The sequence below is a fragment of the Pocillopora damicornis genome, chromosome 12 (genome assembly GCF_964200805.1).
Source record: "Pocillopora damicornis chromosome 12, jaPocDami1.2, whole genome shotgun sequence".
Taxonomy (NCBI): Eukaryota; Metazoa; Cnidaria; class Anthozoa; order Scleractinia; family Pocilloporidae; genus Pocillopora; species Pocillopora damicornis.
This window is the reverse complement of record NC_142681.1, coordinates 16,540,374-16,565,545: the sequence shown is the minus strand read 5'-3', so window position 1 is coordinate 16,565,545 and position 25,172 is coordinate 16,540,374. Positions and strand designations below refer to the sequence as shown.

At 38.5% G+C, this 25,172-nt stretch overlaps 1 protein-coding gene across 3 annotated transcripts; it reads left to right on the top strand.

The window, feature by feature from the left end:
* Positions 1–747: 747 nt before the first annotated feature.
* LOC113680041 (MAM and LDL-receptor class A domain-containing protein 1) lies at positions 748–24,033 on the top strand. Of its 3 annotated transcripts, none has more exons than XM_027197036.2 (17): positions 748–3,815; positions 9,467–9,682; positions 12,818–12,952; positions 13,519–13,763; positions 14,227–14,377; positions 14,750–14,884; positions 15,008–15,255; positions 15,749–15,869; positions 16,354–16,482; positions 17,294–17,547; positions 18,475–18,640; positions 18,962–19,090; positions 20,170–20,417; positions 21,000–21,132; positions 21,438–21,569; positions 22,204–22,460; positions 22,769–24,033. In XM_027197036.2, the coding sequence occupies exons 2-17, from the start codon at positions 9,520–9,522 to the stop codon at positions 22,901–22,903; spliced, it is 2,781 nt and encodes a 926-aa protein (XP_027052837.2). In that variant the 5' UTR covers positions 748–3,815; positions 9,467–9,519; the 3' UTR covers positions 22,904–24,033. The 3 variants fall into 3 exon arrangements, with proteins under 3 accessions (XP_027052837.2, XP_027052838.2, XP_089045751.1); XM_027197037.2 differs by having other exon boundaries at positions 9,394–9,682; XM_089189625.1 differs by lacking the exon at positions 748–3,815 and adding an exon at positions 3,880–3,957.
* The last annotated feature ends 1,139 nt before the right edge of the window (positions 24,034–25,172 follow it).

Sequence of the window (25,172 nt, the reverse complement as noted above, 5' to 3'; positions counted from 1 at the left end):
GGAAACCACAAAAAAAAAACGGATTTTCCTTTTCAATTCAAAATGAGTCTAAGTTAAAAGGGACGAAACCAAAATGTATCATTTGTCAGAATATGGAGAACACCGAGAAGTATCCTCACCCCGCTTTTCCCCTCCTTCCCCCCCCCCCCCCCCTCCGGCCCTATGTGACCATTATCATTCGCTATTATATCAAAAGGCCAAGTAACGCACGCATTTTGGTTGGTTTCCACTCATGAACTGTTGAAGGACAGACTTTTAGATGACGTCACTATCAGCAATATTTTGCTTCGCTGTCGTATCATCCAAAACCGAAAGGTTCCACTTTATCGAGTGTCTGTTCAGAAACAGATCACAGCAGACGTCAAAATGTGGTTAGAACATCAGTCACGCACTCAGCTGTGCTGCGTGTGCCAATTTTTTTTTTTTATTTGCCATTCTTTGACCTCATCTGTGTTCTGTTACTGAACAGAAGCACGGCAACATGGAATCTATTTGTTTACCCTTTAGCCCTTATGAGTGACTAGCGTCTAATTTCTCCTTACTATATCATCCCTGTATCAAACATGAAAGTTATGAGAACAGAGGAGATGATCACCAACTAAAGCAGCTCTCGATTGTTTAACAAATTCTCCTTGTCAGCCTCTTTAGAGATGTACGAAGGACAGTATGGAGAATGTGCATACTGATCCTAAGGTGTAAAAGGTTAAGTAAAGAAGGAAACTATGAAAAGTTAGAACTACATGTATTTACATACCGCCATCTTATTATCGTCTGACATGGAACATCTGTCTAAACTCTGTAACTCTTGAAATCTTCTGGAACATCGGTAGAGCAAAGGCCGTTTCCAGACATTTTCTTCTAAAGAGCTTCTTGGTATGTATGGGTGATCTTACCCATGTGAACGTGCGTCTTTGTGACACGGATTTTCGCTACTCCATTCTACATTCTCCAAGCCTTCACGACGCTTTGTTCTTAATTTAGATTTCGATAGATTTGAAACGTTGCAGCTTTAATGTTCAAACAAAAACGTTCTCAACACCGATCAGAGGTTACATTGTTGCCAGTTCTTAATCAGTCATCAGATATAATACCCCTGGTCAGTGTCATTACAGGAACATATGTACTAATCTTTACTCATTCAGTAGGAAAGTAATTGTAACAAATTTAGCAGATTCCACGGTGATTAACCCAACCCATGCACGTGCACTGATAAATTTTGCATTTCAAAAGGGATTGTCATCAACAGCTATTTGCCCCTTTGATCTTATAAGCTTGCTGCAGATATCAGCATAAGGAAAATTGCACGTCAAACGTGCCCAGGAGTTGTGCGAGACGAAAGCACGTGCCACATCCGCATGGATACGAAGGCACTGAAAAACAATCTTACTAGACATGCAGCATCGATAAAATGGAAAACTCCGCTGCTGGGTTATTTCATGTCTCTTTTTTCCTCTGTCCCATGATTGAGACTAGACGGACAACATGTTATTTACTGGACGATCGAACTTAAAATTGACCTTCTTTTTTCACTTACTTCACTTACTAAAGCTTTCGACTTGGCTGATTCAAGTGGCATGCAGAAAACTTTCCATTTATGAACTTAGCGTGCACTGGAGTGCAAAATCTGAATATATCAGGCCCCGTCTACTGTATTGGAAAGAAGGTTCTGAACAAATTCAATTCAATGGGATGGTAATAAACCAAATCCATTTGCGTGCCTTTATAAGTTTTACATTCAAATGGATTGTCATCGAAAGCTGTTGCCTCTTTGCAATTGATAACCCTTTGATCTTGAAGCCTCGGGCAGAAACTGAGAAGAATTGAAGAGATCATGGTTTATCATCAAACGTGCCTTGAGTGAGAAGTAAAGGAAACCCACTTGCCGTTATCGCACGTGCGTTCTTTATCAATACGGCTTGACTCTAATACGATATCAGGTATGGATTTAGCATGCTTTGTTTTACAGCAGAAGTCAAAAATAGCATACTTTGGCATGAAATAAGGTCAGGATGTGGAGAACCTAACGGCGCATCCCTTGCACGCATTCCCAAAGAGTGACCCCTTTCTCGGTCCCAAAGGGACTCGATTTCACCAGCGTTCCATGTGTAACACAGAAAAGCTGAAAAAGTGACAAATTCTTTTTCGTTACCGATATATATCTATCGTCTGACTTGGAGCGAAAGGAATTAAGTTGTCAGGTTACTTAATTCTTTAACTTGATAAATCAGTCTAACCTCTTCAACTCTTGGAATATTCTGGAACATCTGAGGTGCAAGAAACGTTTCCGGACATGCTTAGAAAAGGCCTCTTGGAAAGTATGCATGTTTAAATGTCTTGAACAAATTAGTTGAAAATATACTTTAGTGACATGGATTCCTACTATTCCATTCTCAATTCCCACAAAACTTCAAAGCACTATGTTCTCAACTTGGTTTGGAAAAGTTACAGTTTTCATGTTCGACAAAAGACGTTTTCATCATCGGTCAGAGGTATCAGTGTGACTAATTCTTGCGGTGTTAAATATGATACCCTTTGTCAGCGCTAGTAAAGGAACATGTACTGATCTTTTGCGTCGTGCTAACTTGTTCTTGTATTTCCAACGTGAGTCGATGCACACCCCATCTGTGATAAATTAAGTTAGTGCCGCAGTGATCTACTAAACCCGTGCACGTGCACGTGCACTGATAAGTTTCGCATGTTAAAAAATTGTCATCAACAGCTGTTTGCCCCTTTGATCTCTACGAGGCATCCTCCAGATATTAAATTGAGGAGAAAGGCACGATAAACGTGCCTAAGTTTTACGCAAGACGAACGCACGTGGAAGTATACCTCACGGTTGGAAACGTAACTAAGGCTAAGGAAGCAAAATTTCTTGCCACCATCGAGGCCAAACAGATTATTTGTTTCTTTATTCGACTCCGAACCCAAAATTGACCATCCAAGCAGTATACAGAAGGCTTGAAACATTATGAGCGCGGAATCCGAATCTCTGAGGTTCAATTCCTCAAAGGTACTCAGAACGTTTTCCTTGGCCCATCCTCGAGACAAGACAAAAAGACAACTTTCCTCATGACGATTTTCATCAGTGAATGATCGAACTTCGATCGACCATTGCCCTTTATCTATTCACATATACAATGCTTCCGACAGCGCCGATCCTAGCAGTTTGCAGGAAGCTTGTCACTTTCGAACCTAGCATACTCCGGGCACACTATCGAGTTCTCCTTATAATGGTTGGAAGGAATAATTGCGCTATGTTTTAAGATCAGGCCCTCCTCTATTGCCTTTGAGAAAGTCTCATATCCAACTAGGGATGGCGATGAACCAAACCCACCCACGTGCAGTGAGAAGTTTTTTATTTAAAATAATTCTCATAAAAATATCTTTGCCCTTTTAATCCTAAAGTCTCGGGCAGATAATAAGGAGAAGTGAAAAAAAAAAAAAAAAAAAAAAAAAAAAGGCACGTTCAACGTGCCAAGGATAAGACACAAGGTAAACGCACGTGTCGGTACCGCATGGACGTTCTTTATCGGTCACCCTCGACTTTGATGCCAGCAGGTCCGTAAAGGGTATGGATTTATGATGCTTCGTCTTAAAATGGGAGTGGAAAGTTATATATTTTGGTCTCAAATAGGATCAGGATTTGGAGATCCCTTTCAGCAGTTCCTGAAGAGTGCTTACCCCCTTTCATTGCCTTTGAGGACTCGCGTTCACCAATGTTCATATACCATGTGAGAACCAAAAGCATAAAAGGTTACCTCTACATATTTATCGCTACCGATATGATGTCTTTATCTTCAAACTTGGAACGAAAGGTATTTTGTTGTTACGTTACGTAATTCTTTAACTTGACTGATAAATCAGTCTAACCTCTGCAACTCTTGAAATCTTCTGAGACATCCATTGAGTAAAGACCGTTTCCAGACATTTTCGAGGAAAGGGCGCCAGTTTTGGAACGTATGTATATATTTACATGTAGGAGTGAATCGAGGATATAGTTGATTTTAGGTGTGGACACTCGCGGCATCTCGGTGACATAGATTCTCCCTTTTCCCCATTTTCTGTCCTCCAAAATTTCAGAGCGCTGTGTTCTTAACTTATTTTAGAACGATTCGTGTTTAGATGTTCGAAAGGCAATGTTTTCAACGCCGACCAAAAATGTTAGTTTTACTGCTTCTTACTTCGTCAGAGTTACAGCAGAGGCACAGAAAATGCACTCAGTTCTCCTTTGTGTGCTGAATTGTCATTGAATTATTACGTATAACAACGTGCATCCGAGCTGAAGCTAGTCAGTTTAGTGTGATAACGTTAACAAAACCCATGTTCGTGCACTGATAAGGTTTGCATTTAAAAAGATTGTCATCTACAGCTGTTTCTCACTTTGATCTAAGCTTCATGAAGATGTTCACTTCAAGAATGGCACGTTAAACGTGCCCAAAATTAGATGCAAGAAGAACGCACGTGCCGTTACCTCAGGACTGCAAACGTTTTCGATACCAAAACAGCAAACGCCCTTACTTGAAACTGGCAACAACCATGCAATGTAACCTCTACTGCTGGAATGATTCAAATCATGTTTTCTTTACTCCATGCACGATCGTGATTGTACGTTGCTAGTCTGTTTAGTGCAATGACTTTAACAAAACCCATGCACGTGCACTGATAAGGTTTGTGTTTGAAAAGATTGACGTCTGCAGCCGTTTCCCCCTTTGATCTAAGCTTCATAAGGATATTAGCCTCAAGAAATGGCGCGTTAAACGTGCCTAGAATTAGATGCAAGAAGAATGCGTGTGCTGTTAACTCAGGACTGCAAACGCTCTTCATACCAAAACGGCAAACGCCCTTACTAAACTGGCAACAACCATGCAATAAAAACCTCCACTGCTGGAATGATTTAAATCATGTTTTCTCTGTTCCATGCACGATCGTGACTGTAAGAATGACAATTTTTTTTATAGGATGATTGACCTCAAAATTTACCATCCCTTTTTCGCGCAAGATACTTTTGGCAGTGATGTTGGGTCATGAAATCACATTGGCTATGGCTGCATCCCTACGTCATACCATTTTGAGTTGTGCGTGAATCGAGGAGAAATCAGCGAAAAAGATAGTACTGATTGCCGAATAATGATGATGATTACTAAATAACGTTCGTCAGAACAACAAAAGGGGTGTTGCATGTTGAAGCAATTTACACTTGAAATATCATATGGCAAAATAGAGCGATAGCAATTAACTGAACCAGTCGACGTGCACTGATCAGTTTGCATTTGAAAGTGCTTTCATCAACAGCTAATTGCCCCTTTGATGTTCGAATTTTTTTAACAAAATAACACGTTCAATTTGAGCAGGACTAGATACAAGTCGAATGCCGCTGCCGTCACCACATGGCTTTAAATGCAATTGACCACAGTTACCATCAACTCGTTACTGGTTTTTTTTTATTCTTTTTTTCCCCATTTTATTTCATTTTTAAGTTTCTGTTCAATGGAAGTGAGGACAAAGTCACGCTCGGAATAAAATTTGACCAAATAAACAGATGCCTCTTTACAATTGGCGCTTTATCTCTAGACGTAGAGAATCCAATAATTAAATTTATATACGGATTTGCAACAAAATCAATCTGCATCCAGGAGAGCATTGCTAACAACACCCACATATAAGTCAATAAAGCACAGACACCTTCCCTACATTTTGCTTTGTTTTGTTTTGTTTTGTTTTGTTTTTTTTCTTATTACAATGATCTATTTACAGAACAATTATTGCGTTGTTGGTGCATAGTACGATAATGGATGTTTATGGGAAAAGGGTTGCATTTGGAAACCTTACAACGTTTGAGATACGTGTGAAAAATAGCTAACCTCGCTCCAGTTCTGTGTTTCTTTGTCTTCTATGTGTGTTTAAGTTATTGGATTCATAACGATTAAAGTAATTTTAAGTCTTCCGTTTTTTTTCCTCCATAAATATATTTTAAGTTAAAAGTCGGGCATTTAATTCCTCCTCTAGATGTAGAATGAACGAAGCTGCGATTGGAAAAAAGATCATTTTCCGTCTCAAGCCTTTCGCGGCTTCGCCACTCTTCGTGTTAGCGAAAACAAAAGCGCCAGTCAGTTTCGAAGAGGAAGTTGGGATTTTCGCTTTTTATCTTTATTAATTAGTGTCGGGTCTCGGTTTGAGCACCGGAAATCGGTTTTGCGGTTTTTCTCTTTTTCGGCCGTAGGGTTTTGGAAAAATTTCTAGGGCTTTTTCGTAATTGGTATCCGGATATGATTTTTGGTATTTCCCTTCTGGTTTCCGATTTCTGTTTGGAAATTAATCACCTTTACCACAAACACGTGCCATTACTCTGCTGCCAAGAGATCGGAAAAGATTTTTCAATGAGCCTCATAACGTCTCTCAACGCATTTTTCAAAGAAGTGTTGTATGCAGTTTTCGCTTTCGATAAAAATTTCCGGCGGTTTCTCGGTTCTATATGTTTTTTTAAATTTTATTTTTCGCTATTTTCGACTAAGTCCCGAAGTTGGCGGCATATCTGGGGAGCACGACTTGATCGTACAGAGTCTATAAGCTTTATTCACCACGTCAAACTTGAAAAGCGAAGACTTACGTCTATATATAACAAATCCGCATGTTGTGTGACAGAACTATGTATTAGGATATGCAAGATGAGCCTCGAGAAGAGTATTACTATTATCTTTCCCATACTATGCTCAGTTCTTGAGGAGTAAGGTCTTAAAGTTTACCAGCTTCCTTATTCCTTTTGCTTACACAAGGAATAATACGATGTTTTCAGAGCATGGAATCCGAAGGTTTGGGGTTCAATTCCTTATGAGGGAGTCAAATTGTTTTCTTGTCCCACGCAAAGAGATTATAATTTTTGCTCACGATCGTGACAAGTCATCTGACATCTTTGTCTTCTGCAGGCGAAATTTGAACCCATGATATTAGGAACCGAAATTTATTTATTAGTAATTGCTAAAAGTACCTCTCTAAGAAATACATTTAACCTCATTTCGTCAGTACAAGATACAAAAAGTATGATGTACTAAAAAATTTTCCTAGTAACAATGTCAACTAATCTGTCAACCATTAAGATCCAAGACAAATTGATCGTCAACCTTCAAAGCCATCCCCGGCCCCGCCACCATTATACCCTCTTGTATAGCTACGGCAAAAATTGACCCTAAAACCGTCATTTTCTCTTGACCCTTTTTAAAACTCTCAAGATTCGATTACTAATTTTCTTTTCTAATTTCCTACATTTTCCTAAGAAATTAGACGGAAAATTTGGTGCGTTGTCTAGGCAAAGCTCTCCGGCTGATGTTCATGTCTGAGTTCCATTAATTGTTGGTAGAATAATATATTTGAATTATGTTCACTTCTGCAAGTGTCAAAGTAACCATTTAAAAACGCAACTGAAGCATCGGCTTCGTGGTCCAATGCGTAATGAAGATCTTTAACTCTCTTAAAAGACAAAGAAAACTTTAAAAAAGGAAGAAAATGTCAGTTGCAAATCAAGATACCTAAAATAAACCGAAAAATCGAGATTAATAGTATGAGATAATTACCTCATTATGCTCCAATGGGATTTGTTAAAAAAAAAACAAACATTTTAATTGAATTTACGATAAATTTATAGGATGCATTGGTTTCGAAATTAGTCGATAATTTCTGAGATGGTTAACCATCTTGCATAGAGTTGCCTCCAACAACACGACGCTAGACCGCGCGGTTAAGCAGAGTACAATGGAAATGCAAAGGTAACCCAATTGCCCATTATTTTTTTTTTTTTTGTGACCTGGAGCGGAACATTATATTTCTTACAGCGAAAGGGTCGACTTTCCCGTAGAGTTTCTCAATTTTTTTAATTTTCTGATTGTTTCTGTCTGCGAAACTGCTGTCAGACGTTATTACATTTGAGGCTTAAAATCTGTTTGTGTATTCAAAGATGCTACTTAGATTTTAGCTAACCAGTAAGTTCCCGTGATAACTTCCCTAAATCCCAAAATTGGCTTATGGTCAAGAATGAATACTGAGTCTTTCACAAAATCGTATCTTACAAAATACTGGAAAGTGTTTTTTTTTTAAGAAGAAGAAGAAGTGCACAACTGGTTCTCTAAAGAATAAAATAATTGATAAAATCGTTTTACTCAATAGACGGCTCTATATCAATAGAAGTTATCTTGTCTGTATTCAAGATGATGAGAACGTGGCTAGAGTAGCTTATTGTACCAAACAAGATGCTTTTTTGGCGTCGTGTGAATCTAAAATGACTTAAGCCAGGTTATGCACCTCGTTGATTGAAAAGAAGAGGATTAAGCATTACAATAACTTCACTTCCGGCTGAGAAATGATGTACAAGTAACTGTTGTTATTCTTTCGTGCAGCGCAGTATGATCGGTGAGGCGAAGACGCCGGGCGTTCGGATAACAAATTGCTACTACCGAGATGGTCCAATGTTATCGTTTATGTCGCGCCCCATATCAAAATACTGCTTATTATAAACTATATGCACTTAATTAGTGATAGACAAGGTTAACGTCAAGTGCATGTTACCTGACGCGATAATAATCTGATAAGGATCGCTAAGTCACGTTTTTTATCTCTTGAACAAAAACAAGACAAAAAAAATATATGAAGATAAAAAAGAAAAAATAACATAAAAGAAGAATCTAGCATGAGTAGGTCAAGACAATTGCGCTTATGTTAGGCTCCTTGCAAACTTGATTTAATAATGAAATGATCACAATGAACGGAGCAACAAAATATACCAGCGTTGGTGGGTTAATTCCTTTTCGATGATGATCCAAACTTCTTAACATTTTGTCGATTTGCCAGTCTTATTTCTATTTTAGCCCTTTCGGGAGGGCATTCCGTACATTTTAAGAAAGAGTATGACGTAAATAGAGAGAGCCTTAAGACCTTCGACCTGTTAATCGCCAGAATTGACCAAAGAGGAATTCTTCTTTCCATTGTCGATACAATTTCGAGCAGAAAGGTTAAAGAAAAATAGGAACTACACGACAACGTTTGATGTAACACGAAATTCTTAGAGCTAAAATTTTAGATTTTGTTTAACAAACAGAGCGGAGAATTGATATTAAATATTGGGGATTGGGAAAGGGTTAAAAATATAACTGCATGGTTTGCCGAATTCTCACGCGCGCATACAGCACGTGACACAACTTGAAAAGCGGCATTTGTTGAAGGATTTGAATTGATTTATTAGTATTTGGGCAGCAGACGTCTCGGGTTAAATAAACACCTCACAGAGAGGGAATAAGTTAACCTGAATATAATCTGTAGGCTTTTACAGTGCTCCAGTTTGATGATTGAAACTCCTAGCCGTGACACCGCCTACTGCTTATCAATCACTCTTAATCTACATTCCAGACCATACTCTTGTATTTATGTTTTCGCAAGAGGAGAATCTGAGGAAAGGATTATCAATTGTTGACTTTTACAGAGGAAGCGTTTCGCAGAGAGATCCTGGTCAGTGAGTTGGACGCAGCGTTCACCATGAAGGTCTCGACCTACAAGACGATATTCTTCGCGATTGCCTTCAGTCTTCTGGCAAATAATGGTGTTTTTGGCTTCAGAATGTCCACAGAAAGCAAAAATACGACGAACCCTTCCAATGAAACGACGCCAATCCACAAGATGCACAGAGAAGCAATTTTAGGTAAAGTAGCATGGTCAAGTTTTGTGATAGAACTGACGTCCCTAGAAATGCCATGTATTTTTGATGTATTAACGGAAAAGTTAACGCATTTATTTCTTTACTTGTTCCTTTTAGAGGCCCTTAACGTTGATACGTTATATGCTACAAAATGTCGCAAGCAATCACTAATAGCGTCACGGGATTAAGATAATTTTCATAATGCGCACAGTATGTTTTAAGTACAAACGGCTTCAAATCCTTCTGTTCTACGAATCTTTATTACAAAACCCAATTTACCACAAATAGCTGTATGAAGAAGTAACTTTTTAAGAAATCTCCGCAAATCGATACCTTGTTTTCTTTAAGACAACTCTGTCAATTTTACGCACTCGAACACTAAGACTTCTGCCATGACTATCATCGGTCAATCTTTCGTTTGATGTATTATGAAGAACAAATGACTCACTAACACCGTACACATTACGAAAACAGCAAAATATCAATATATGAAGAAAAGTGAATGCAATTTGTCTTACTGCTGGGGCACTTAAGACCTTCCGGCTTCCTTGATGGTTAAAAGAACTCCTCGTGTGAACAAACACATGTCCGGTGTAGTCTACAATAAATGTGAGACATAATTGATCTTCCGTTAAAAGGTAAAAACCACGTAACGCGAGTGAATTTCAGCATCGAATTCCACGAAAGATGGATTGTAGATGTGTGGTAGGGAGCTTATGGCCAATCTTAGATAGCGGCCTGGCCAGCTCTTGACTTTTCTAAAAGCGACTCTCAGAATTTTTATCGAACGATTCTATCGACCAAAATTTTAAAGCTTTTGTAGAAAATTTGTAATTAAAAACTTGAAATAAATAAAATGGCGCACAGGAACTAGTCTATTGAAGATGCGAACGTGAGAAATATCTTACGCGAATTGGCGTGATTTTAAAACAATTTACCCACGGAAAGGAAGATTATCGTGTTTGGTCAGTAGTTAAGCGTTTTCGTCAATAATTTCGTTTTCAATTGGTAGTGTTAAGTTTTGCAGTCAATTTTCATAATGAGATTTTTTTGTTTAAATCTGACCTTTATCCAACAAATTTAACTTAAACTCTCTTGGTTCACATAAAATATTAAGTTCAGCTAGCCGTTCTGGATCAATTTAGTATTACAACGGCATCATCAGATAAAACCCAAAGATTATTTCAACGGGATTTGTATTATTTCAGGAGGGAAATAGTTAAGCCAAAACAGGCCAACGGCCAAAAAAAAAGGATGCATTTGGAGAAATCATTACATTTGTCATAAGTGAAAGGCAGGGAGCCACATCAGAATTCCCATCTTTTTTGGCCAAGTGGCGGTAATTGCACCACAAAGAGTGTTACATGTTTTATGTGATATGTGGCCGTGGCTTTAAGATTGTACCCATAACATATTTTATGACGACAGACCGAGCTGTGTTCGGAACCTTAAGGACGCGCGAGCTCGTAACTTGAGTTGAGGATAATTTTTTACACCTCTTTAAGTCCTCCATAATAATTATTTTACCATCAAAAAGGAGATTTTAACACCTTGTTAATCAGTACTGCATATGTGTGTATGTGTTTGAAGTACGTTTCCTGAGAGTAGGACAGTGTAATTACGTAAATTCCACTACCATAGTACAATGTTTACAACTCATGCTGTTCGCCGCAAAACCTTTCTATCTAAAGCAGATGTTAGCCGCATTGTAACATTTCCCTAAGCTTTTAGTCGTTTAAGCTCGGAACACGTCAAATAGGTTTTGAGTTACTTTTAATTAGTAACAAACATAAAAGGATTTACAATAACCCTCGTGCATAGCTTTCCTCAGCATTTCATCACAGGCAGAAATCATTTAGAAAAAAATGTTGATGGCATTTTTTGTTGGCACACCGTAGAAAAGAACATTGAAACTAAACCGTAAATCGACTTAAACTAATGATTCGTTTATGTCAAAATGATTTTCTGAAAGAGGAGTGTTTTTCAAATCGCAACTTTGTAACGTCGTTATTAAATCAGTTGTAAGATTTTCAGTACTTTATGTCCCATGGACGGTTTAACAATCAGTTTTGTTAACATTGGCAACTTTCCCTAAAGTACTTATATTCTGATTCAAGTGACCCGAGCGGTCAAGAATTTGGCCTGGCACATTTCTCCAGATTTGTTGATTAAGAGCACTTAGTTAAAAAATTGTCAAAATTATTTTATTTTTAAAGTTTAGGTGTAACAACCTTTCAGCTTCATGTCTACTAAATTGTTTTTAAATCACGCCAATTTGCGCTCTCACGCTCGCATCTTCAATAGACTAGTTCCTGTGCGCCATTTAGTTTATTTAAAGTTTTCAATTACAAACTCTTTAAAAAGCTTTCAAATTTTGGTCAATAGAATCTTTCGATAAAAATTGTGAGTTTCAGGGAAAGGTATAATGTCGTTTTAACATATGGATCGTTGGTTTGGATTGTGTTTTATGTTTTCAACGGCCTCTTCATTTCTCCTCGGATCCTTAAGAATTCCTCCTTACAGTATTACAGCTGAATCAAACACCAAGATTACGAGAGGGGAAGAAATTCTCGCCAAAGAAGGAAGCTCTTCATTGTTAAGCAAATTCCTCTACATACGTATGGTCTGATGTTATTATTTTTGACTTTTTGCGACATCCTGTAAGTTTAACAAAAGTATAAACGTGAACTGCTTTAACCTTTTAACTCCCATGTGTGACCAAGACAGAATTTCTCTTTACAATATCAATGCAATATCAAGCAGACAAGTGATGAGAATAAATATTAATTAGGGGATTATTGGTTGATCCAATACCAAATTCTCAAAACTAACGTTACAAGAACTATGTGGCAGACAGTAAGGAGAATTACCAATGAGATCTTGGGAATGAAAGGTTTAAAAAGAGAATTTAAAGGAGTAAATCATCGGCCCTTTTATTGGGTTGATACATGTTGTTTATCATGCTTTAACGTACTTCAAATAACAGCACAGAAGTAAAGATAAATCAAAAGAGAGAAAGGATGATGAAGGCCGGCAAGATGAACGCGATGCTTAGGGACAGCAAAGACTAATTGGATTGTGAATGATACTCGAACCATAAATTAATTCTTTATTTTTTTCTTATTAACCTTGCAAAAGATGGAGGATGTGATTTTGACGTGGATTTTTGTACCTGGACGAATGAAACAAGTGGAGATGACTTTGATTGGATTCGGCTGAAATCGAGAACACCAAGTAGCAATACTGGACCTAGGAAAGATCGCTCTGGAGAAGGTAGGACTCTGCAATCATCACTCATAGAGATATTAGATGGCTTTTTCTTAAGTGTCGTTGGCGAAAAACCAAACTAATTGCAACAACCAATCTATGCAAAGGAAAATAACACAAAGAGCCGATGATAACACAAGCAGGGTATTTCAAAAGCGCGGGAAAACGCGAGGCAATAAAGTTTTTATGTTAGTTCTCTTATCCCAAAATGTACGAAGAGTAAGTTTTATAAGTACTTTTTTCTGCATTTTTCGTATCTTTTTATCCAAGATCACCCTTACATCAGCGATCCCCAATCATAAACTTTTGCATTTCTCGCTGAACCAACTTTGAATTTCTCAATTTTTTTTCAAAGTACGGCTTGTCTCGCGTGATTTAACTAACATCGTTTCTTGTTTGTACTTAATTCTGTTTCCTGTTCTCTTTAAAAGTTGGTATGATTCTGCCATTGTTGTCGTGTTTTTGTGAAATTTTATCCGCCCATACATTTTCTCTATATAATGCTTTTACGTCAAGTTCCACCTGAACGTAGTTTCGTCATAAAACTAACCCGTAAGACTTTTGTGTCCCAGGCTTCTATATCTACGCCGAGGCGTCATGGCCGAGGAAAGCTGGTGAGACTGCTCGTCTCCTTGGAGGTCCGTTTTCCGGTATAATGTGCATGCGTTTTTTCTACCACATGTATGGAAGACACATAGCAGATCTACAAATCTACCTAAAGGAAGATGGGATGGAGAATTTTGTCTGGGGCCGATATAAAAACCAAGGAAATACCTGGAGGTACAGCAACGTCACAGTCTTCGGCAACAATTACACAGTAAGAGAAAATGAAACAGTTTATACTTGTGTGTGCGGAACTTCTGACTGATGTGCTGAGTCTTATTTTTCAGTGAGAGTCGTTGAAACCACTTAGGCCTTAGGGGAAGTTATGATTGATAACCAGGAATGTCTTTTTTATCGGGTGAGGCCATGTTTCGTGCTCTTGTCTCCAAAGATTGCTACGTCACAGGTAGCTTACGTACCAGTCTTTTCAGTTTCCTCCTATTCGAGCACGAAAAGCGTAAGCTTGTGGGCATGGAACGGAGAGGGGGGGGGGGGGAGGGCGTGGTCGTGTTACGTGTTAAAAGGAAAGAAGGAAGAGCCTTTCTTTGCTTTAGCTCATGATATTTCCAGTTATGCTGAAAGGAAACTGAAAACATTGCAGGTCATGGGAGAAGTTTACAGTGTTCTTTCAAGTCAATCTCTGGCTTCTAGACTGATCATAAATTATTTTCCCGCAGATTATATTTGCTGCCAGAGTGGGCAAGTCCTATCAGGGTGATATTGCCTTGGATGAAATAACGTTTGTCAATGGAACTTGTGATGGAAAGGAACTTAATTATTTGCCTCGCAACTTGACGGTGCACTCAGATATGAAAAGAGGAGAGACAGGTATTGTATATGATTATTATCAGCTACTGGCCAGCAGGTAACTGACTGAGTTTCTACTAAAAAATGACAGTTAGACTAACTGATCGGCTGACTGACTTACAAAAGACCACCCACTTATTTACCCACCTATGTGAGTTACCAACTGCCTAACTCACTAACTGACTGGGTGTTGGACCAACTAACTGACTAACTGACTGATTGACCGCTTGACTGACGAAAAGACACTACGTGCGAACCACGTACTGACACTCCGATATACAATGGATGGATTTTATGATTGACTAAATCACTGAATATAGCGGAGTTGGCTTGGGTGACTCAATGTCATTCTGAATGGGTGTTTAACGGTTCTTCCTACGTAATTGTATTTAGGGACGTGCGACTTTGATGGTGGGTTTTGTGAATGGATCAATCTGCCCCTTGGTGATGAATTCGACTGGACTTTAAACAGTGGAGCTACAGGAACAGTAGACACTGGTCCAGAGAAAGATCACACCGGATACGATGGTGAATTGGTTTCATACTTTATCGTATCATTAAGAATTCTACGAAAACTTTAGCCTGCTTAGTGTGACCACATGATCGTTGAATCGCATATCTAATCCAAACTTATAATTTGTTTGTCATCAGGCGCATATATATTTATTGAGGGGTCTGCACCCCAGAGATATGGAGACAGGGCGCTGCTGATGGGCCCACGCATTTGCGGAAGAATGTGCCTTCAGTTCTTTTACAGTATGTACGGGGATCGCATGGGCAAGCTGAGTGTTTACAAGAGAGAAGGTGTGCGTAGTGACGATCTTTTGTGGACTATGTCGGGACATCAGGGACCAGATTGGCACGAGGCTTTAGTTGATATCGGAGGAGCTTGTTACCAGGTGCTCTAATATTTTGTTATCCTCTAAGATAAGAAGTTCTTGTCAGCGAGGTAGAGAAATTCAGTCTTTGAATTCAGAAGGCTTAAAAATTTTTCACATATCATTGAGTTGGAACTTCGGCTCCCTAAGCTGTAAGACAGTGCTAAGAAGTTCGATTGAGAAAGGAATGCAAATTAGTGATTCACATTGGCACACATGAATTGTACGCAATATACTCGCGTGTTCTGCTTGTTCACGCGCGTGTCGCTTGTGTTCTCTTCCAGTGACAATAGCGCGGGCCAAACCGACTGAAATAGATGAGTAGCTTCAGTAAGCAACCTGTGAAGTCATCGAACTTCACTGAAATATCTATAGGTAAACTTTACCGAAAACATTTAGCCCGAGTAAAGAATATTTTACGCGAAAGCGTAAACATTGGTTAGGTTAGATTATAGGCGATAGAAATCGTGGCTAACCTCTAATACTAACATGATCCTTCAAATTTAAATTGCAGATTATTATTGAAGGCGTTGTGGGTCCTTCTTATCTTTCTGATCTTGCTGTGGACGACATTTTCTTTAGCAAAGGAACCTGTTGTCAGTTGAAACAAGATTCATTCGATGCTGGGTTGATTGGTGAGTCAAAGCAAACCGAACAAACAGCAAAAAAGTAACATAACTGTTCATCTTGCGTGGAACGCTATCGGAATTTATTTGCGTGTGTTGTTAATCAACATGTGTATCGTGATCGGATTTTCCAGGATCGTGCACCTTAGAAAAGGCAATGTCACAGATACGATTAAAAGCAGAAACTTCGTTTAATTAACGGAACAAATGATGGAGCCCTGCTCGATTTTGCGTGAAAAATATTCATCTAACTCATTTAATTAGTTGGCCCGATAGTTTGCGCGTGAAAGGCCGGTCTTGAGCCTGATCCTTTAGTCTTGGGAAAGACACCGAGTTCTCATATTACCTCTATACCCTCGGGAGTATACGCAAGTACTGGCGAGGCCTTAGCTCAGACATCTGAACGTTTGATTCAACCTAATCGTAATAGACCTTAGATCCTTGTTGCCTTGTGCGCTTAAAACATACGGAAATTATACTGTCATTTCCCCAGGTAACTGCACATTTGATGAAGGATTGTGTAAATGGATAAATGATCCCAATGATGACTTTGATTGGCAGCTGATAGAGGGAGGGACTCCAAGCGAAGAAACAGGTCCAACTGCTGGCTATGAAGGAGAAGGTTAGATGCCTTGGTATTGTGACCCCGTAACATCTTCATATTGACATTAAAATCATGCATGTCTTTTTGAGTGCTTAGGAACTTTGTGCTAATAAACGGGAATCTAACAAACCCTCTGAGACCATACAAGAAGGAGCACACTTCTTACTTGGCTTGTCAAATGGACCGAAAAAATTCAAGTTGAGATAGCATCTAATGGCATATAGTTAGAGGAGGTTACTATAAATAAGTTGGCCAAAGGAGTTGCCTTCGGTCCCGAGTTAATGTAAAGCTGCTTAATCATGGATTAGATAAGAGTTGACACAGCGCCCTACATAATTTGCTCGATCAAATTATCCGCGAAGGATTATCATCTTATCTGCATTAAGATGGGCAGCTTTAAAGGTTTAAATGACTCTGAAAACTTTATTTTAGGGTGCGCTCGTATCTTTGTAGTTGTACCAATTTTGTCCTTTATGGCACCAGATTTGTTTCGTCTTATTTCTTAAACGAGCAGTTTTCTAGATTTTATTATTTTTGTTTAGATTATTATTAAGCAAAATTCATTAAATTATACTATAATTTTTTTACTTCATTTGCCAGGTTTTGTGACTTCGTTCACTTGAAAATTATTCTGGTTACTGTAATAGGCTGAGGGTGATTTTGAAAAAGGAAAAACGAAATTTAAAAAAGGGAAAGGCAAATGAAAGGCGTGCTGCGCAACGAACCCTTATAACGGCAGTGAATAAGATTAAAAGATAACTAAAACTTAGCTCTTTTACAGCACATCATTTTTTACCCTTTGTTTTACATTATATTTTCTTCCTCAAAGGTCAGTACCTTTATGTGGAATCATCAGAGCCCAGACGATTCGCTGACAGAGCAATCCTGACCAGCGGTTTATTGAAGGGCCTTCAGTGCATGCGCTTTAGATATTATATGTTTGGTCAAGATATGGGTTCGCTCTCTGTTTATCGCGTGGGCGACGGAATAATGAGGGGCCGGTTATGGCGTCGCTATGGAAACCAAGGTGACAAGTGGCACGAAGCACGAATAACTCTTCCTTGTAACTCAACGTCGTATATGGTAAGGTCTTGAACTTTTGCACACAGAGTTAATTTCTTAAACAAATTTATTTCATGTTGCCATGCATCGGTTCAGTAATAGGTCACAGATGACCTTAAGAGGCGGCAGAATAAGAATGTGGCACATGAGTGTGTCACTGATGTTCCTATCACCTTTTGGCGTCGTCCGTGATCTATTACCGAACAGACCCACGGCAACCTAAAACCTATGTTTTACATAGCAAAAAAGGCAAAAATAAAAAATGCGACGTCTTCAATGCGTCTCTCCTCTGATAGATCATAGGAAGGAACCAACCAAAATGCATATATAATTAACACTCTTCACCAAAGCGGAGGTAAATAACCACCACTTTCTCCGACGCTGAGGTGAATAGTTTTGTTTCATTATATACCTCAAAAAAAGAAAAAAACTAGTTTATTTCTTTCAATGTACCAAAAAATGGTCGGAAATTAAACTCTTGACGCGCGATTTTGTCTCTTCGACCTCCCGGAGGTGATTAGTTCTTGCTTTTTACCTCCGAACTAACCAATCAGCGCGCGCGAAGAGCTCTGTTTACTTGTGTGATATATACAAATTCATGTTGTTTACATCATTATTTACATCAACCATTCACATCATAGTATTGAAGCCAACCAATCTTGTCTGTCCCTTGTCATCATAGAAACGACGCCAAAAGTTGTTTCTCTTCATTTGCTTTGTTTCTTGATCGCTGACATCTATGCCCCTTGTATTTTCCTTAGCGCTGTTTGAAGGGTGAAGTCTTCTTAAAATCACCCGATTTCTTTAATCCTCAATGTGTAGCAATGAGGACTATGAGAAAACGATAATACTTACTAATTTACTGTCACATACGCTTTAGTAAGTAAAGGCAGAAACTTAAACGAATAACCTTAGCTCACAGTTGTCAAATAAATGAAACTCTTTTAGATACAAATCGAAGCGGTTATTGGTGTATGGAGAAGTGACATAGCCATTGACAAAATCGAGTTCACGAAAGGTGCTTGTCCTCCATTCCAACGTTCTATCACTGCTGCTACAACGTCAACGACGTCCGCAACTACACCGACCCTTCCGGCACATTTATTGGTTGAAAGTAAGGAAAAATCTCTCTTTATTTTTTTAAAATGCAACCTTTCATAATATTACGTCAGTTTCTTTCTTACTTACTTACCTACTAATTCACTTACTCATACACACGACCCAACTTGATGCCTTAAATTTTGGTTGCTGTTGAATGTTTTTTGTGTGTGTTAGTAAATTTCAATTGATATTCTATCCGCTCCATATCAACACACATTAGCACGAAGAGAAGTGTCAGGATATAGTTGAAACTGATCTTGCGCCACCTCAAGGATAAAAGCAACATAGAAGTGAAAAATGTCTTATTTTACTCAACTGACTTTTGCTTTGCCAGATGATTGTTCATTCAAGGGACATTTCTGTTCCTGGATAAACGATAACAACGATGACTTTGATTGGCTGATAAACAGTGGGGATACGATGACTCAGAACACTGGGCCCACTTCCGATGCGGACGGAGATGGTGAGTACGAAATATTTTTCCTCTGTGGCGAAAGAACGCTTCGTAGTTTTCCAAAAAACATTACCTAGGCTTAGGTTCATGTTGAAGTGTTATATGAGGACTGACTTTAGGACTGGGCTTTTCACTGTTACCAAATTTGAAACCAAAGTGGCTTGACAATTTTTAATCAAATAATCAGATTCCAGAGCTACTCGTGATGCAACAGACTCCCATCAGTTCGCCTCAATGGTGCCCACTCCTAGCTATTCCCGAGGTACAGGGGCGATGTGAGGGCTGAGTTTCTTCTCCAGGAATAGAACCTTAAGACCCGGCTTCCTCCTTGCAAATCATCATACTACCTCATCAAATACCTTTTTCCGAAAAATCATGTCGGGCTCAGCCGAGCTGAATAACATACGTCACAGGTGTGCGGTCAATAACGCGAGCTCAAGCGTACGAGGTTTAAAATTCAGCAAAATTTGCAGGTAAAAAAGGGGCTGGCGCTTAAAACCAAGAAATTTTGATGTCACTGAAGGTATTTTCCTATTTCAAGTGTTTGTAAGGAGAAAATGAATTTTTGAAAATAATTAGGAGGTGTACAAAGTTTTTGGAGTGTAAAAAATAGTGGCAGACGTTATTCAGCTCTGTCGTCAGGCTCCATAATTTGTTGCCTGGTTCTACGTTAAGACAATTCCTCAGCTTTAACCCTTGACCTCCAAGAGTGACTAGCATCTAATTTCTCCTTACATCATCACCCCTGAATCACACATTAACGTCATGAGAATAAATGAAAGGATCGCCGTCTGAAGAAGCTCTAGACTGTTGGACATCCTCGTCGGCATCCTAGGAAATACACAGACAAAAGTGTGGAGGATATGCAGACCGATGTTAAGGTGTAAAGAATTAAAGAGCTTTCATACCAATGGAAGATCAAACGCTCTCCTCTTGCCCATTATCCCTGTCTCCATGCATATCCTTCTCCTTATTTTTGTCATCTTTAATATCTTTGCCATTATAATTGTCGTCTGAGTTGTCATTGGCTTTGTCATTGTCATCATTATCATCGTTATTCTTATTTCAATTTTCTTATTATACCGAAGGTTGGTATATTTATCTAGAAGCCTCTCTGCAAAAAAGTGGTGAAAAGGCAAAGCTGCTAAGCGGATACATGACTGGAACCCAGTGCGTACAGTTCAAGTACCACATGTTGGGGTCTGGAATCGGTACTCTTAGGGTTTATCAAATCAAAAGAAAAGACTCCACACCGAGAGTGGTTTGGTACCGAGTCGGAGACCAAGGGGAAGACTGGAAGAATGCACAATTTAATTTGTTCGGGAGATTTTATAGGGTAAGTTTAAGATGTCTAGGAGATGTCTTTCACTGAAGTCAAGTGTATGGGTGTATGGGTATATAACTGATCTCTTGATTGTAGAAAGCGCCGCTTGTCTTTCCGACCAGATGGAAACGATCACGATTTGTATTTCCGGATTAGGCTAACAGTTATGTTCCAGAAGATTCTAAATTGTCAGACTTTTATCGAAACTGTCAAAGCGCATTCCAAATGTTTAAAGTAAATTAAAAGGTGACACCTTTTATGGAAATTACGGATCAGACAAGTGCTCAAATAAATTTGAAGACAGATTATCTTCTTAACTTGTCGAGGCCACTATAGATTGTAAGACCAAACATCCACTGGAACAGGAAAATCCTGGAGCTTTGAGGTTTTTTCTGAATAGGGTGACGGTAAGTTTTATCACATTTAACAGTACCTCTGATTAACCTTTGTTATTTCCTTCCTTGAATTAATTGCAAGTGTCAATGGAAATTTAAATGAAACCTTTTAGCCATGTCTCCTTCCTGTGTCTTATAGCACATGCATAGTACAATCCCCTTTCGGGGACCTAAGCCTGTTCTGTTTGTTTCACTGCAGATTTTCATTGAGGGTGTACGAGGTTCAACTTTCGAAGGGGACATAGCAGTGGACTCTATAACATTTACACCAGGAAGATGCATGGTAAGAGTCAGTGAAGAAGAAATCCAAGCGGACAGCCATCTAGCATTAGGTGAGAACTCTGCGTTGCATACCGAGGTGTTACCTAGATTGACTTAAACTTGGATTAACGGATCGAGGTTTGTTTCATTCTTAAATAGGAAAAAGGAAACGTCTACTCGGTAGCTATGTTCCTACCTCACCGCGAGAGAAAATCGAAAATTTTCAAACCAGCATAAACAGCTGACCAAAAAGAAACAAAAAGTGATATTTCAAGCCATCTAGAAACAGTAGGATTTGACCTCCCGGAAAGAGGTTCTCTTTCTGTAAGTACAGCAAAAAGGTTTGGAAAAAAGTGTCGGTTATTCTTTTCCCCAGGAGTGTGTTCCTTCGACTCCGGTTTTTGCCAATGGAGAAACGAGGGAAATGAGGACCAGTTTGATTGGTCAATCACTGAGGGTGAGACGCCCTCGAAGGGCACTGGGCCACTAACTGGATTTGGCGGATCAGGTAATTATTTCTATGGTAATTATGTACATGAAAAAATTACGCGCTTCTGATTGGCTTAAAACGAGTGCATTCACATGCAACACGATTGCAAAGCTGTAACAAGAGAGCAAATTACAAATAGAGCGCGCACGCTTTCAAAATTTCGTCTGTCTTGACTTTCTGCGATGTTTTTTTTATGTACATTATTAACAAGTAATGACACGATTTCTCTTGCAATTTGGTGTAATAAGCACTCGTTCATTTTTGAGACTAAAAATTGCTCTTGCCCTGCGGGCTCATTTAATTTTGTTGTCTTTGAAAAATTAATCGTGCTTATTTCCACCAAATTGTACTCGAAATCATGTTATTACCTATACAAAAACTGATGCAAATTTGTAACCCTTAACTCACAAGTACCAAGACGGAATTCTCCCTAAAAAATATCATAACAAACTCAAGTAGACAAGTTATGAAATAAAAAATATCACCAATTGAATAGGAGATTGTAGAGTATAGAGTATAGAGAATTATAAATGATTTCTTGAGAGTGAAGGGGTTTAGTCATCGATTCGGCTTTGTGAATTCTTTAAATCCTCACCTAAAACTCTAGGAAAAGACTCCAACTTAAAGTATATTTGCGTTTTATTATTGCTAGGAAAGTACGCTTTTATCGAGTCCTCCTCTCCTCGAAGGGCTGGCGACAAAGCCATGTTGACAATATATGGTTCTGGAGAGGACCGCTGTCTGCTCTTTGCTTACCACATGTCAGGCAAAGATATAGACAGCCTGTCTGTGTATAAACAAGAGTTAGGAAAAGGAATCCTACCTGCCTTGCTATGGAACAGTAATGGAAACCAGGGAGACGACTGGAAAAAAGCTAAAATTGGTATTAAAGGAGGTAGCCAATATAAGGTAAGATGCAAGTTACAAATATCTCCGTCATTAATTTGAGCGTACGAATTGGCTATAGCAAAACGCTGAAATTTAGAGTATAATTAAAAACTGATGGCAGCAAGTTGAAATGAAACGTTTCGGCCACATTTTTGGGTCAAAATCAGCTTTCTTCATTTCACAGCGCAATGTTTAGTAGGCTACACTTGGCTGACGCGCGTCTCAGATAAATTTTTATTTTTCAGAGAAAATGAATTCTCCGAATCCGTTGTGATTTCCTTTGATTTTCGCTTTTACTAATTCCTAATTCCAACTTCCTTCCCATTCAGTTAATCATCGAAGCTGTAAGGGGTCGAAACTTTCGAGGCGACATTGCGATCGACGAGGTTGGCTTTAACAAGGGCTTCTGTGGAAAGCAAGTACGAATGGTGAAAGCAGGGAATAAATCGGGAAACAGCAAATAACAATTACGCGATCCGCGCCGATGAGAAAGAACTTCTTCTGACCAACTGTCCCATCACAAATGACTTCAGAACAAAGCATTGCTGACAGTTTGATTACCTACATTTTGCATTATTAATATATATATATATATATATATATATATATATATATATATATATATATATATAGTATTCCGCTCGTGTTGTGGATGATTTTGAAGGTGTTCTATCATTGTTTTGAGATATTTATTTGTTTGTTGTTTTTTTTTTAATTCAATTTTTGTAGTTCTTCTGGTTGATCGTTTCTTGTTACTGTTGTTGTTTCGTAAAAGGCAAAATTTTTCAAAGGACAACTTCAATGCTCAATTTCTGCGATTACTTAGCTTCGCAAGTGTAAAGTGCGCTTTTGAGTCGCATTAAGCAATGCAAAATAAACTGTCACTTCCTGCTCGGATAACGGATTACAATTTACAATGGCGACATAGCACTACTATTTGCCTGTATAAAGTGGTTTGAAAAGTCGCATATAGGTGTCCTTCGATTGGTAAAAGGTTTTTTAGAAACTTTTAGAAATTTTCTAGAAACTAACAGTGGTTTTAATGAATCAAGAGAGATCCTGAGTCAAAATTATTGAGCAATTTAGTTAAGACCAGATACATTGTTTGATGAGCGGCTGGTGAGCTTTCCTTGTGCAACAGCTGATTCTCGCGTTACATTGTGTGACGTTACCTATTGAAGCGTGACACATGGCACTGCAGACGAACTCTTGGCGGAAAATCTATTGTTTTAATGATTAAATTTCGTTTATCCTGAAGTTATCACTTCTTAGATTAAAATCGGTGGGAATTTGAAATACTCTTTCTTCAAAATTCCTTATATCAGCTGAAGATGTCACAGCAAATGAAATAGAAGTTGCACAAGACATAGATTTTACGACCTCTTTATGAGGAGTCTATGAATAATACATTTGTAAAGAAAGAAATATCGAAATTGGCTAATTTTTTATTTCCTTTTGTTCTTCAGTAAATAGAACAATTTTAAATAATTTACAGAAAAGAAACTTCAAAGGTGCCTCTACTTAACATCTTTTAAGATGCATTCATAGGTTCCAAAAATCATGTGATGCATGACCATTAAAGTAATAAAATATGCCTCCTGTCGAGTAATTATTATTATTTTTTTTTAACGATGTTCAATGCAAACAGCGTGCCAATTTGGGGATGGTCTTTGACTCGTGCTGTGTGAGATAAGATTAACGATTCAGATAGAGGAAGAAGAGATGGCTAAAGGGCTTGATATCAATTTTCAGTGATCCTTCCAATTAATTTTAGGAAGGAAATTGCAAAGGTTAATCAAAGGTAGGGATAAAAGTTATAAAAATTAAAATCACCCTACTCTCAAAAAACTTGAAAGATTCAGGATTTTCCTGTTTCAGTGGATGTTTCATGTTGCATTCTGTAGTGGCTTCGAAAAGTTAAGATGATAATCTGTCTTCGAATTAATTTGAGCACTTGTCTGATCCGTAATTGCCTTAAAAGGTAATCACCTTTTTATTTACTTTAAACAAGGAATGCGCTTTGACATTTTCGGTAAAAGTCCGACAATTTAGAATCTTCTAGAGCATAACTGTTAGCCCAATCCGGAAATACAAATCGTAATCGTTTACATCTGGTCGGAAAGAGAAGCGGCGCTTTCTTCAGTCAAGAGGATCAGTTATATTAATTGCTTTTTGGAGACTCGCACACTTAACCTTAGTGAAGGAAGCATTGCAGACAAATCAATAGCAAATGAGGTTATTTGTCCCGTGTTACGTCCATTTTTCTTTTATTTCCGTCCATTTATCGTCCATTCTACCCGAAGAACAAGAATCTATATGTTAGAAATAATATTTGGTGCAATCAGTGCACAAAGGGCAAATAGAAGTTAACGATCAAAGGGACCAAATTACTGACAAGGGAAATTATTTTAAAAAATGACAAGCAAAATGTGGTTTGGCCTTGAAGATTGCCTATAAGTTAATAATTAACCAAATTATCATTTCCATCAGCTAACGGGCTGCTGTTTATCAATACCCTTCGATGCCTAACTCAGCTTTAAGAAATGGGGTATTTCTCGTTGAACTGTTCTTGAAAACGGTCTTTGACCAAAAATGATAAAATGTAAAGAGTCGTGCAGGTGCGCTTTCACCCCTACAACTTATGTCAACACCAGGAAACTGAACGGATCAGTTGTAACAGCGAAGAAGATTCTAGAACTATTTTGCTAAGGTATTTAATAACGTGGAGACAAT